Below are 14,531 nucleotides of genomic sequence, written 5' to 3'. Positions count from 1 at the left end.
CTCCTCACCTCACCTACTTTCTTATCTCCTCTTTTCCTTTAACCTCTCTTGTCCTCTCTTCTAATCTAACCATCACCTAAAGTCACTTGACCTCTCCACACCTGTCCTCTCCTCTCTTCCTCTGATGACTTCACCTCTCTTCACCTTCCTTTTCTTCTCCTCTCATCACTATTCTCTCACTCTCCCCTCTTCTGCGCACTTTACCCCTCCTCCCCTGTGCTCACTTTTCTTTCCTTCCGCACCTGCCCTCTCTTCCTCTCATCACCTGTCCTCTCTTTCCTTCCAAACCTGTCCTCTCCTTCTCTCCTCACCTGTTCTCTCATCACCTGTCCTCTTTCCTTCTCCACCTGTCCTCTCTTTCTCTCCTCACCTGTCGTCTCTTCCTTTCCTCACCTGTCCTCTCTTTCCTTCCCCACCTGTCCTCTCTTTCTCTCCTCACCTGTTCTCTCATCACCTGTCCTCTCTTTATTTTCTCCACCTGTCCTTTCTTTCTCTCCTCACCTGTCCTCTCTTCCTCTCATCACCTGTCCTCTCTTCCTCTCATTACTTGTCCTCTCTTCCTTTCCTCACCTTTCCTCTCTTCCTCTCTTCATCTGTCCTTCTTGCACCCCTCACTGACCTATCTTGCTCTCTTCACCTGTCCTTTCTTGCTCTCTTCACCTGACCTCTCTTCCTTTCCCCACCTGTCCTCTCTTCCTTTCCCCACCTGTCCTCTCTTCCTTTCCTCACCTGTCCTCTCTTCCTCTCTTCACCAGTCCTCTCTTCCTCTCATCAAGTGTCCTCTTCACTTCTTCACTTCTTCACTTCTCCTGTCTTCCTTTCTTCTCCTTTCCTCCCTAGTACTCTCTTCCCCACTATTCCTCCACTCACCTCTCCATTATTCTATTTTTTGTCACCTCATTTCATCCCACCTCTGCCTTCTCACCATTCCTCACTTCCCCTCATGTTTCTTCACACCTAACCTGTTTCCTTCCAGGGGTAGCCTAGTGGTTAAAGCATTCGCTCATTACGCCGAAGACCCGTGTTCGATTCCCCACATGGGTACAATGTGTGAAGCCCATTTTCTGGTGTCACCCGCTGTGATATTGCTGGAATATTGCTAAAAGCGGGGTAAAACTAAACTCACTCACTCTTTCCTCACGTTTCCTGTCTTCTCTGTCTTCTTCACAGTTTCTCTCTTCTCTTCTACCCATCTCACTCTTTTCCTCATCTGTCCTCTCCTCGTCTCACCTCATTTATGACAGTAATTTTCTTATCTGTTTTCATTGTTCAACTGAATGATTTCAGTTTAAATATCATCATCATCATCATCATCATCATCATCATCATCATCATCAATGAACTATCATAGCACTAAGATCATTTAGTGGGACTGACCCCAGCATATTTCATGTGTTCACGTAGATGTATGTGTTTGATGTGTTCAGATCCTCTGGAACAACCAAAGAACGTCAAGTGCATATTCCATGCGAAGAAGACCATCAACTGTACATATGATGTACCTGACACAAAGGGACATAACTCCTACACATGCTACATGGGAGTTTGCTACAGTGACTGGTAGGTAGACATGACCACATTTTACTGATTTCTGTACAATCTTGTTTGCTAAAATTAAAGTTGTGTAAAGATGATGAAGGTATATGGAATACACACATACAATGATTTGTGTGGAAATATATTCAACGGCTAAAATAATTAAGTATTTTATTGACAAATGGAAGTTAGTTGTGATCATAATGGTTCTGTGAGAATTAGGTGATTTATCACGGTTTAGTCTCATTTTTTTATCTCAGCCTGTGGACACAGAAAAAAAGCCAGCCAAGTGTTAGAGAGAGTAATCTAAGAATTATTATCAATGTTTATAGTATAATTTTGTGTTCATGTTTACAAATTAAGTGTTTGGTTTTTTTTAAATATTGTAGATGATCACATATCTCAGCCGACCTCTGTTGTAAACAAGAGATACTGTGACTTTGACTTTGACCTTTGCTGATTTTATCAGTGACCCAGGTTTATCGACTCCAGATATGATTGTCTGCAGGTCAGCTTAGTCCAATTATCACTTATTCATGACATATAATATGCATTGCTGCTTGTGAAAAGCAAATAAACAAAATTTTATGCATACAGTTGCTATTCAAAGTGCACTTTGTTGCACTTGGGCTTACTTCCCTCGAAACGAAGCCCTCAGGAGACCGAACCCAGTCATAGCGGGTGGATGTACACTCAAGTGTAACGACGGTTTCCAATTGGCTGGTTCGTGGGAGGGCTTATTGTGTGTATAGAGATGATTTGTTTGATGGGCATTTTAGAAGTATGGCGAGTCACAAGAAAGTAAGATTCTTTGTGGATAACAACTTCGTTTATTGTACTTGATGTGTCGTTTCAGTATAAATTCATATACCATTGTCAAACAAAAACATATACACAGTTGTTATCCGCAAAGAAAGTATATAGAGATGTTGGGTTTTATAAATATGTGTTCTCTGAATTTGCATATGATCCAATCAAAAATCATCTCAGTAGAGATGGTGAACTACTGCGTGGATGGAAACTGTCATTCGTCCAAGTACTTGAAACTGACAAGAGTTTGCACCAGTTTTCGTCAGATCCAGCCATCCAAGAAAAATGGATGTGGTTTGTTTGTCACCCACAGACATAAAAACATGTCATGTGTACAAGTATCACACCAGCCTAATTACATAATGTGGCAGAGACAGGACACGGGTGCAAATCAATTTATTTTGTTAATGGCGTATTTCCTGACAGGTGTTAAGTTCAAACTGCATGTGGTAAATGATTGAAGCTGTGTATTGCATAGTCTTTAGCAGGCAGTCAGGCAGACACATAGGTGTCAATGAACCAAATATCGAGCTTTCTCTGTGACAGAGGCTGCTTGCCACAATTAACAAGCTTTTTATGTAAGGAGTAGATGATTTACTTGTTTGTGTACACAACCAAGATTAGACTACTGCTCATGACCTCATACTGTTTCAAGCTCCGCGAACCTATTCACTGCGCATGCGTTATGGGCGCAGTGCAGCGCAGCTGTTGAAACCACTTTTTCCCCCATCTATGGGGAAAATTTAGTGAATCGTTTGAACTCTGATTTCGGGGGCCTTTTTTTGTCACATTTTTTTAACTTTATAGGTTTAATTGGCATCTTTAATGATTTGTTTCGGTAAGTGCATACCAAAAGGTATCAGAATCTGCCAAGTTGTATTTTACCTTGCATGTGACCTTTAACTCATTAAGCCCGAGAGCCACTTCACTGCTCAACACCTGGAACCCCGTGCTGATTGCCTGTCTGGCTGTGGTGAGGCTAATTAGGGCTGTTCACACCTTATAACTGTCTCATCATACAAGCAAGTCATGATTGTTTAATTGTTTAATGGTGTTATAAAGATATATGTTGAAAGAAAGCAGATGTGAATACATATATATGTAACGTTTTACGTAATTCTATTGCGCTTTCTCTTGTAGACCTTTGGTGGCGAGTACGGGTATATTTTCTTAACATATGTATGAGGGTATTCTTTGTATGTAAGACATGAGACATTCTTAAACAAATTGTCTCTCTCATATCATTGCGTGAGGTTAAATTGTACAAAACATCTGTGTCAATGGCAGTAAAGAAGAATTTATGTACATGTTTAAGAATCTTCTATGAAAGAAGCATGTTTGCTGATATATTGTTAGTATGTAGTGGATATTTTAAGGAAAGTACTAATAAGCTAGTCTGTGACTTACATGGAACAGATTCACAGTTTTGTCACTTTGGTTCATCTAGATTTAACGCAGAAAACATACATTATCATACCAACATACATACACATTGTATAATACTATTCCTGGCACATCTATATATATACGACAAAGGGTCATGGGTCAAAGTCCCCGAATAAAACGTTTTGTATCTCATCTGTTCAATGTAGTGACTGATTTGTTATCTGTGACCAATAGTATCATGAGATATCTGTCACAGAGGAAATGACAGGTGATGGGGCGTGGGCTAAATTTCTGAGGAGCACGTTTGGTCACAAGACAGCTTGGATACAGAATCGTTATTCGCTAGATCGTTGACCAATCGATATGCTGGATTTTGGCTTTATCAGCTCTAACTATCATGAAAAAGTTTGTGTATCATGAACATACATAATCGTAAGGATGCATGAAATGTACACACAGGACTAAATAGCACTTTGGCGAGTTTATTTTTCCTTAAAGCGCTCAAAGCACTTCAATAACCCACTACAACCATTGAGTAGAGATAGTATTTATTTGCATATACATTTTGGGGCCCACTACTAGCACATCAAACATAATGGCTTGTTGAACATTTAAATATAATCTGCACATTGTTACGAGTGAATATCCCAATTCAAGTTTATGTATTATAGAATTCAAAAAGTGACTCAATACTGATTTATTATAATGTGTACACTTGCTGTTGACTCCCCCCCCACCACCCCCACCCAAATATTTATGAAGATGGGCTTGCCTATATTTATATTGAAAGGTTCAGAAGATTGTTAATGGGCGTGACTCCATAAAACAGGTTGTCCAATGATATAACAGCGCATTAGTTTGTTTTACACTTGTCACAGGACAAAACTTCCATCAAGAGCATAACTGGACATGCATTCTGTCAGAGGTTGTCCAATGATATAACACCGCATTTGTTTGTTTTACACTTGTCACTGGACAAAACTTTCATCAAGGGCATCATAACTGGACATCCATACTGTCAGAGGCTGTTGTTTCCAGGTTGAAAGAGGTGCTGAAATATCTCATTATTGTTGTCTGATTGAATGATTATATGCATGTGTATCAATTCTGTAATTGATATATCATCCTGCTTTTATTGATGATTTATAAACAGGACTTAGTTCATTGAAACACCTGATAATTACTCTGGATCATCTTGGGGTCCATGGATGACCCCCTGCGTTATTAGACATCCGCGTTATAGTACCTATTACATAATGTGGAACAAAGGCCGAGTTATATCGTATATTCCAAGGACATAACAAAACTGCTGTTTCGTGAATTGAGTCCAGTAAAAATATATCGTATCGTTGAAGGTGAAAATAAACAAACTTTGAAAATGAAAATATATATATGTATGGGAAACTTTGCAATAAAAAATCACTACCTGTTATCAAAGACATATATTCACATGAATATATGTCTTTGTTGTTATTCAACTAAGCCAGAAATAGTGATCAGCTGTGCACAGATAGGACAAATTGTATGGATAACAACTTCTTTATTGTGTGATAGCGACGTTTCGGTGCAGATTCTTGTACCTTTGTCAAGTATGAATGATGCATAAAATCCAATGAACAGGTGATTCAGGTAAAAACAATCCAATAATATTACATCAAAGAACTTCTATTCCATTATCAGAATGTTTTACATATAAAGCTGTTATTGTAACAGATTATTTTACATTGCTATCTGGCTAGTATATAATGCAAGTTTTCTGCAAACATATTTAACATAACAATGAACACAGGCTGTTACCTGTCTTGATACAACTTACGTTGGAGACAGTTTGACAAGTCACTGCTGACTTCCCGCGATACTTGCAACTTTGATTGTAAAAAAAAACAAAATTTTGCCCATTTAATTGTTGAAACTGACTTCAATGAGTCAATAACGTGGGTCTCGGAGTCCATGGATTACGAGACAGTAATCTGTTGGTGACTGCAAAGAACAATGTGAAATTGGTGCAAATGTACAAATGTTACACAATGTTTATGTAAATTGCATTGAAACATCACATTTCAAATCAACATGAAACTTTCAACAGCTTGAACAAAATGCTTCAGTTTCCTTTGTATGGCTCATGTGTAATATATATATTATGAGTCGATGCAAGAGTTATCACTTCATATTCAATTATGTAACATTGTCAACTTTAGAATTATGAAAAGTCAATAGTCGCAATTGAGTTAGGTATAAATTAGTAACTTGGTTTATTTCAAACCTATACGAACATGAGTGTAATACAGTATTGCTATTTATGACTACGATTCATAATATGACCTATTACAATGAATGAATGAATAAATGAATTTAGATAGTTTTGTAACCATGTCACCGTTAAATCAATCAATGTGCAAAAATAGTCCCAATGACGAGTAACAAACACTTACCTCCTGTAACAAGATCTCATAAGTCCCTTTCACACAGACATGTGTTCATTTACCTGTATAAGCCTATGACATTGCTAGCGATTGTTATCAAAACACTTTAGTACATCTTCTGATTAACACAGAAGGTAACCTCTCTCATAAGAAAAGCTAATCTTTGATCAGCACTACATAAATGAAATAATAGGTACAGTATAAATTTAAAAAGTAAAACGCACATGTGAGTCTCACTGAGTGAGAGGTGCTTTCTGCTGACGAACATGTGCGGCTCTCGCTGAATAAGAGGTGCTTTTTATTACCTCCCATTCACGGTTCTCGCTGTGAGAACCTAATTGATTTGAAACATAAACGCGTCTCTCAGCCTTAATGACTTATGAAACAATCATAGATTCAAATCATTATTATTGGTGTGCATTACAAGTGGTGTGAACAGAACAGACAAGCGAGCCATGAATTCTTCTAATATGTTCTGTGTTGGTTTGTCTTGTTCGATGGTGCAATACAGAAATGCAAAGCATATCCTGAAACACAAATAAAGATGTTTTAAGTTACATTATCCAACAATGCAACTTGCAACACTAACTGAAGCATACTAAATATAAAACAGTCACTGCCATTACTGCAATCCCTATATTAACTCCTTACACAATAACCTAGATTTTTACTCTTCAACTATGGAAATATTGATACTCTTTACTCTGTACACAAACAGAATTAAGATATAACAACTTTTAAGGTCAATACCATCATGTGGGCAACTCGAACTTGTCCGCCAATTCTTGGAAGACAGTTCTACTTCACTAACAGGGGTGGTTGGTAATTTCAATAAACTGACAAGAAAATGTTCACAAGATAATATCACACTTCTGATCAATGTACTGTACTAGTTCTATATACTAGAGAAATATAGTAAAAAGGTTTGATACGACTATGAGTAACATGAGACAGTATTTATGAAACATTACCCAATGACATTACAACTCGGACTCCTCCAAAGTTGACAAGGCACCTACATTTATTCAAATTTCAGCAAATTAACTGAATTCTCATAAGCAGGATCATTACAACATTAATCGGAAACATTTCAATATTGTAAATACCTGAAGGTTTCATTTTACGGCAGACAATGTTTGGCAAAAGACTCAAAAACATCAGGGTTGACAAACCTTTTAACCACCATGCAGTCGAAACTTGGGAGCATTCCATAACCGGAAGTTCCGTCTCAGTAATAGTGAAAAAGGGAGTGGGTCATTGTTTGATTATGTGATACAAGCAAACATGATGACACTGATGCATGAGCATGTTCAATCCAACAAGGGGGTAAGCACAGTAGTTGGAACAGTGAAACAAATGCACGTAAAAAACATGATGAGTCTTAACTTAGACCAATCCTTGTTGTTCTTAGTTTTTTATTAATGTGCATACACCCTTGTAGTACAATCAAATAGAGCGATTTGAATCTATGATCGTTTGTGAACCAACTTTTATCTTAAGTGGAATAAGATTCTGATATGTAAATGTTCAATTTACAATGTAAAATTACGAGGATTCGCAGTCTTAATTTCACATTGCTGTATGTATTTTTTTGTTTAAAGTGAAATTCATCGATCTGTTTTCACTGCACAAACAGACTGCAGGTTGGTAAATGTGACAAATCTGTTTTCAGGACAGCGAATAATGAAAGTTGCAGTAACCAGGTGTGGAGCAAGTTACAAAACACAACAATTCCAGGCCGATGTAATTTTGACTGCAGACCTCCAGGAGCTGCTGAACAGTGTTGGGAGGACACCTACTTGATCATAATCCATGGGCGCCAGCCCAACCACCAGGTGTCCTATTGCAATAGCGTCAGTCTCAAACAGATAGGTATGTCAAATAACTAGTATGTTTCTTACTGTACATCATGAAATCAATGCATCAGGAGTGTGAGGTATGGTCTAAAATGCATGGCAAAATTAATGTGGTGAGCTCAGGAATCTGTGTTGATGATTAAATGTGCCACCCTGAATCTTTGATGTTTTTTATTTAGCTTACAGTCATTAACGAAAAAGTCTGAATTGAGCTTCTTAAGCAATGAGTGGACATTAGCTGACAATATTCTGATTATGCTGTTATACTGTTTGATCAAGTGATTGCTTGCATCGACTTGTCTTATGATAATATTTACAAACATATTCCAAAAGGTGAGCAAAGATCACGATATGATCCTGTACAGTTGGAGAATGTCTAGTCTGGCTGATGTGCTTGAGTGATTTTAAACAATGACTGGTGATTGTAACCGGTGATAATTACATGTGACTTGAGATACCTGTAATGAAGACGCATCCTGTATTGGTGTAATGTGTAGTGTCAACACTTCTGCTATTGTTACATACTAGTAATGTGGATATCAATTACTGTCATGGAAATTAGTGCTCATTTAGACATGATGAGACTGAAATACGTCAGTGTAATAGAACCAGAAAATACAGACTCATTTCTTGCATCAACTTCATTAGTGTTCCCCCTAGGGTTCAGAAAGGGCAGGGTAAATTCATGGAAAAGGGCATTTCATAACCTCAAAGGGCATGTTGGTGAGGATTATTTAAAAACAACAAAATGTATAACAAGTCAAATTGTCTTATAATTTCAATTCTAAAGTTCGTTTTTACTCTTTTCAGTTTGTATTTTAAGATTAGAATTTGAAAAAAGCATTTCAAATCTGGAAAATACACACTCATCATAGTAAACGACTGCGATTGAGGCGAAAAAGGGCAGGCGCAAAATAGAAAGGGCAGGACACAAAAGTCAAAGGGCAGGGCGCTGCGCCCTCCTAAATGTTCCTAGGGGAAACACTATTCATGATTTACAGAACTTGAAGTATACTGATGTGGATGTAGGTCATATATATAGGTCATATATATGGGCTCACACAACCAAGAAATTGAGACATACTAACAGGGATTACAGTGAGAAGGGTGTGAGCAGCAATCCTAGGATACTGTTAGACACAATAAACCTACACCTATGGGATGACATAAACCCAGGCGTATGTCATAATTAATAGAATGAGACTAGATCCCTGCCGTTTAGCATTACAAGGAATTTGTGCTTTAAGTTTTGGTTTGACTGCACCATCAGTCAAACTTTCACCTACCACATATACCAGTCACACATTCCACCCATTACATATACCAGTCACACATTAAACCCTTCACATATACCATTCACACATTCCACCCATCACATATACCAGTCAAACATCATGCCCTTTCCATATGCAAGTCAAATAACACACCTGTCAAATGTCAAAATATATCTTTTTCTTTCTTTTAGATGCAAAATCAGGTACAAGAATATAAAAAAATAAGTGAAAGACTTCTGAGATACATTCCATGTCGTAATTGATCTGTTTGTATTTTTTCAGATGGAATCAAAAGCTACCTCATATTAGTCCATCCTTCTTGGTGGCCTCTTGCACCACAAGAAATCCTCATGCATATAGACACAACTGAACACTTATAGTGATGTGTAAAAATCTTCTTTCAAAAGTACTCTGTTCACTAACCATGTCCAGGTTTGAGGAATTCATGTTGTTTGAACTATTATTTCAGAGAAACCAGGTCCAGTTAGAGACTTAACAGAAGTCAGAATTAGACGAAGATATATAAAACTCAACTGGACTAAACCTTATCCCGATGATGAAAGAGGCTTCAACTACACTGTCATCGTTACCGAGGCTCGGAATGGATCTCAGAGGGTCAGTATTGGGCTGTGGAAGGGTAGAGTTTATTTATTGTTCAACACTTTGGGTCATCGTTACCAAGGGTCGGAACAGATCTCAGAGGGTCATTGTTGGGATTTTGGAAGGTAGAGTTTACTTATTTTTCAACCCACATGTGTTTTTATTGGTTTCATACTAGGTAGAATGGATGTAAGACTGGATGTAGCACTTGTACAAAGTGAGATATAATGAATGTAATGTTGAAGTAGGATATCAGTATGCTCATGAGAGAAGCTTGAAAAAATAGAAAAACTTTCAACCACTTTCCCCCCAAAAATTTACCAGAACTGAGACCAGAACAACATCTGTTTCGGATTGAGACTTCAGAATAATGAATAATGTTGTCACATTATGGTTCGTATGTCATAAATGATGACAATGGTGACCTAATACAAAGTTTTCAACCACTTGTATCACATCGCTCAATCACACCAGTTCTCGACCTTGCCATATCCATCACAGGAAGCCTATGAAAAAATACATCATGTACAAGCTAACCACATGACAACCAACTGATTCTCGTTTGTCAGTCTCACCTAGAGCCATCAGTCACACAGACGTCATGGGTTCCTCTCTGTATCATAATCTGGATCCTTCTCCCCATCACAGTTTGCCTTCTGCCTGAGCAATCCCTCCTGTACTGGTGATCCAACTACTTTTGTGGATCATCCTTCCTGCATACCCACTTCCATTCTCGTCTCTAACTATCTCTAGGCAGGACCCTGGATCCTCTCCACAACTCTGTTTGTGTCCACAGACAGATCCATAGAGAGATCATCAATCAGCTCAAGTCTACTTCATCGATCTTTCTTTGATCTCAGCAAGAAGTTGGTTTGTAGATCTCACTGGCCTCACAGACAGAACCCACTCCACGCCACAGCTGTATTTGTGTCCACAGATGCTACATCTTCACATCTGGTATATCTTAAGAGATCTGTCCAAAGACCTGCCAAAAGGATTGCACAGGCTTTTCTTACTTCCATGTAATAAAAGTTGTCGTGAAAATATTGGAAGACGTATTGTGTGTCATTAACTACCCCTGTTTCAGCACAGACAGTCACAGAGTACCTGAAGCATCTTCCCATTTCACTGGAACTTCAGAGATTTACTTTGTCTACACGTCTCAGAGCCTTTCCAACAGTTGTGGCCACAGTGGCTGAGTCCTGCAGCTCCAGAACTTCAGTCCCTCCTGTAATCATGCAAGCTGGTTGATCAGTCCAGTGTTTATCCACAGTCACCATAGCAGAATTATCTGGAACCACCACTGATTTTTGTATGTGATCCATACTCCAGGAAGTTTACACCCTCAGTTCCAGGGTTGCTGACAATCCTGAGACGAGAACAGATGTGATCATGTTCTTCTGTAACTGCTCCTGTGTGTCCATTGTGAAAGGATGCTTTCGCAAGTCAGGGATAATCTTTGCATCTTTCATGTCAGTAGTTGACATCCAAGATCTCAAGTAGATTAGTCCCTTGGTCCCATCTCAAGAGCTACTGACTGCATGGCAACACAGATAGATGTATCTAGCCTTAGTTACTATGGAAACAAGTACAACATTGGTTATTGGTCCTGTCTCAACAGACACTGACAGGACAACAACACAGATCTATGTATCTACCCAGAGTTGAAACGGGAACCAATACAACATTGGTCATTGGACTCTGGGCCCAGCATCAGAACCTACAGTGCCTGTCCTGTCAGTTATTCATAAAAATCAAGACAGATTTCTGTGGCTTAGTGTCCTTTCAGAACATGACAATGCAATATCACTGAATTCAGGATCAACTGGATCAGATGTTACTGAACTTTTCTTACACTCCAAAGTTGAAAGAGCAAGTGAGTGAATGAATGTTGCTTAAGGCCATATCGGCAATGTTACAGCTATTCACGACAACCAAAAGAACTAGGGACAGTGCATAATGCAGGTAGGGATAAGTAGCATTTGTGTTATTTACAGTGAAGATTTTCATTTTTAATAGATATACCACCTGCATAGTAAGAAGTATAGTGTGAGGAAGAAAATTACGGGACTTTCACCATGGACAAGTTACAACGTGACTGTAACAGCAGACCGAGCCTACCAAGGAGATCCCACGACCATCACAGTCCAGACACTGGAAGATGGTAATAACTGAGATATTGTTTCTACAAGAATTCCACAGCAACTATTTTTTTTTCTCCTTGACCAGTTGGTATTTGGCAGTGTGCAAAATTTCTAATGGTCGGATCATTCAGTGTCTAGTAAAAATCAAGTTCTGCCAGGAAATTTCCACAGTGATTGTCCGCAGTCTGACTTGTTACATTGTAATACACTTTTAAATCATGCAAGATTTTGGCCTGATAAAAATGTTCCTCATATTAGCAGCTTATTGATGAAACCTGTGTCATGACGACATTATCTTATCCTCTTCTATTTTTTTGTAATTTTATGCTTACATTCTACATTCAAATTTCAGACTAATAAATTATTTTGTGGGCTAGGAGGCATAGCTAGCACAACTGGCAAGCAAAAATTTGGAAACTATTTCACACACTGTTATTTGGCACTATAAAGTACTTGTTTAACCTGCATTCCAATATTCCACCTATATGGCGGTCGGGTGGTCAGACTTGCTGATTTGCTGTCACATGTCATCATATCCCATTTATGTGGATCAGTGCTCATGATGTTGATCACTTGATTGTCTGGTCAAGACTTGATTCTCTACAAACCTCCATCAGGAATATTGCAGGCTTCAAACTAAACAAGCTCTCTGAACACACTGAATACCAACTGAATCGTGAATTCCTTTGGTGATATAATCCTTCTGTTAGTGCATCAATATTGTGATATGGAACCCAGCAATATTCTATCATGTGTCAAGCAAGATAGTGATTGATAGCATGATGATTACCCATAGCTTTCACAGCTTCATGCTGTCCTCCATGGCAGACCGCAACTGGCACAGGATACCGTGTAATTTCAGCTTCCAGTGTTTCATCCCAGGTAAAGCTGATTATTATAAAAATTGTACTTGTAAAACCATTGTTTGTGTTTTATGATGATACCCGTGTTTGTTTGTAGTTCCTCTGTCCAGTCCAACAATACCAAGGGGGTGTTTCAGTGTCATTAACTCCACGACTCTCATGCTGTACCCCAAGGTAAGTACTCTGACAAGTAACATATATACATCTACAGGAGGCTCCTCTTCTTATTCTGTTTTTCTTGCAGCCCCCAAAGATCATTTAAGAAGCAGCTGCCTATCAATGGAAGTTTGTTAACAAAGTTTTTGAATAATCTTTTAGACAGGTTTTTCAAGCTTTGATGAAGTAAATTGTGATGTTTTCTTATTTTTTCTAAAACAAAATGTGTTTGTGTTGCGGGTCTTGATGGTTGATATAACAACTGGATGCCACTTTCAAATTATTAGTCATGTCTTTTAGTGTTATTGTATGGCTCTGTTATTCCAGTCAATTCCGGTGGAAGAGCAACAAGGGGAGATAATCCGGTATGAGACCAAGACCACAAACTATACATCATTCTATTCGCTGCTTGTGAATGGAGAAAATGATGGTGGATTTAGGGTGTCTTTGCATGCAGCCACCAAAAAAGGACTTTCAAAACAGCCAACCAAATTTTCTGTATCCAAACAAGATCTTGGTGAGTTTCCTGCTGAAACGTCGACATATTTTTTGGTTACATCAGTGTCATCATAGGTTGTTTTTGTACAAAGGGAATCTGTTGTAAGTAGGTTGCCTCCCTTACTCTGGCCATAAACCACAAAGGCTTAAATTCACCCACATCATGACTGTGTGTAATATGCTTGCATTTAAATATGGAACATATAATAATTTCCATCCCAGAGAATAACAGCTTCATTTTGCCCCTTACAAACATCAGTTAGAGTCCATTTAGCACAAACTTGAAAACTAATAGACATGAATACTCAGTGAAACGCTGATCATAATCAAAACATTGTACCAAAACCGTTTGATTTTGCAGCATTTTTGTCCTAAAAATAAAAGGACTGTTAAACGATCTATCATTAAAATATTGACACAGTTCACTATTTGTTAGAAGGGAGGAGTGCAGGGAAAAGTACAGCCAAGTGTTCAAGAAGCATATGCACAAGTGCTGACAAAGTTTTTGATACATTATCCTTTGCTGTGCCGTCTCCATCCCTTCTCACACACCTGGCTGTTTATTTGCAGAGACTCAGTCGGTGACCTCTGTCTCTTTGGAGGATGGCTTGTTAAGATGGAGAGCATCCAAGGCAGAAAAACAATTCCGAGTTTACTACTGTTCTGGAAAAATGAAGCAAAACGTTGCTATATGCAAGGTACTTCATAATTATCATAATTCACAAATAAACATGTGAATGATATGATTCACAGAAGACTTTGAATTCAAATGTCTAGTAAGGCCAGACAAATTTCATTTCTTGTTTTTAAGATATTTGTCCTAAAAAAAATGTAAAGTTGGGAGGGGAAAATTGTATCAATAAAATCACAAGTCAGTGTAATATTCTTTCTAAATGCTAAAAGTATTTGACTTTTGGAAATATATGAAGTGTAAATGGGGCAAAATATGTTCTTTGAAGTGTACATTCTGGGTGAATAAAAACAT

The 14,531-nt window shown here is 38.2% G+C and overlaps 2 protein-coding genes across 5 annotated transcripts in view; both read left to right on the top strand.

Moving 5' to 3' along the window:
- The window catches only part of LOC137291607 (scavenger receptor class F member 2-like), a 251,613-nt gene that overhangs the window by 163,079 nt on the left and 74,003 nt on the right, over window positions 1–14,531 (top strand). The window lies entirely within an intron of this gene.
- The window catches only part of LOC137291605 (uncharacterized), a 41,210-nt gene that overhangs the window by 16,467 nt on the left and 10,212 nt on the right, over window positions 1–14,531 (top strand). For all 4 annotated transcript variants that reach the window (XM_067822991.1, XM_067822989.1, XM_067822990.1 and 1 more), the window contains 7 exons: window positions 1,428–1,560; window positions 7,828–8,027; window positions 9,755–9,900; window positions 11,905–12,049; window positions 12,990–13,066; window positions 13,376–13,565; window positions 14,117–14,244. In XM_067822991.1, coding sequence (XP_067679092.1) covers window positions 1,428–1,560; window positions 7,828–8,027; window positions 9,755–9,900; window positions 11,905–12,049; window positions 12,990–13,066; window positions 13,376–13,565; window positions 14,117–14,244 — 1,019 coding nt within the window. The remainder of the gene's footprint in view (window positions 1–1,427; window positions 1,561–7,827; window positions 8,028–9,754; window positions 9,901–11,904; window positions 12,050–12,989; window positions 13,067–13,375; window positions 13,566–14,116; window positions 14,245–14,531) is intronic.

This window comes from Haliotis asinina, chromosome 7, assembly GCF_037392515.1.
Source record: "Haliotis asinina isolate JCU_RB_2024 chromosome 7, JCU_Hal_asi_v2, whole genome shotgun sequence".
NCBI classification, from domain to species: Eukaryota; Metazoa; Mollusca; class Gastropoda; order Lepetellida; family Haliotidae; genus Haliotis; species Haliotis asinina.
This window is presented reverse-complemented; position numbering and strand designations above follow the sequence as displayed.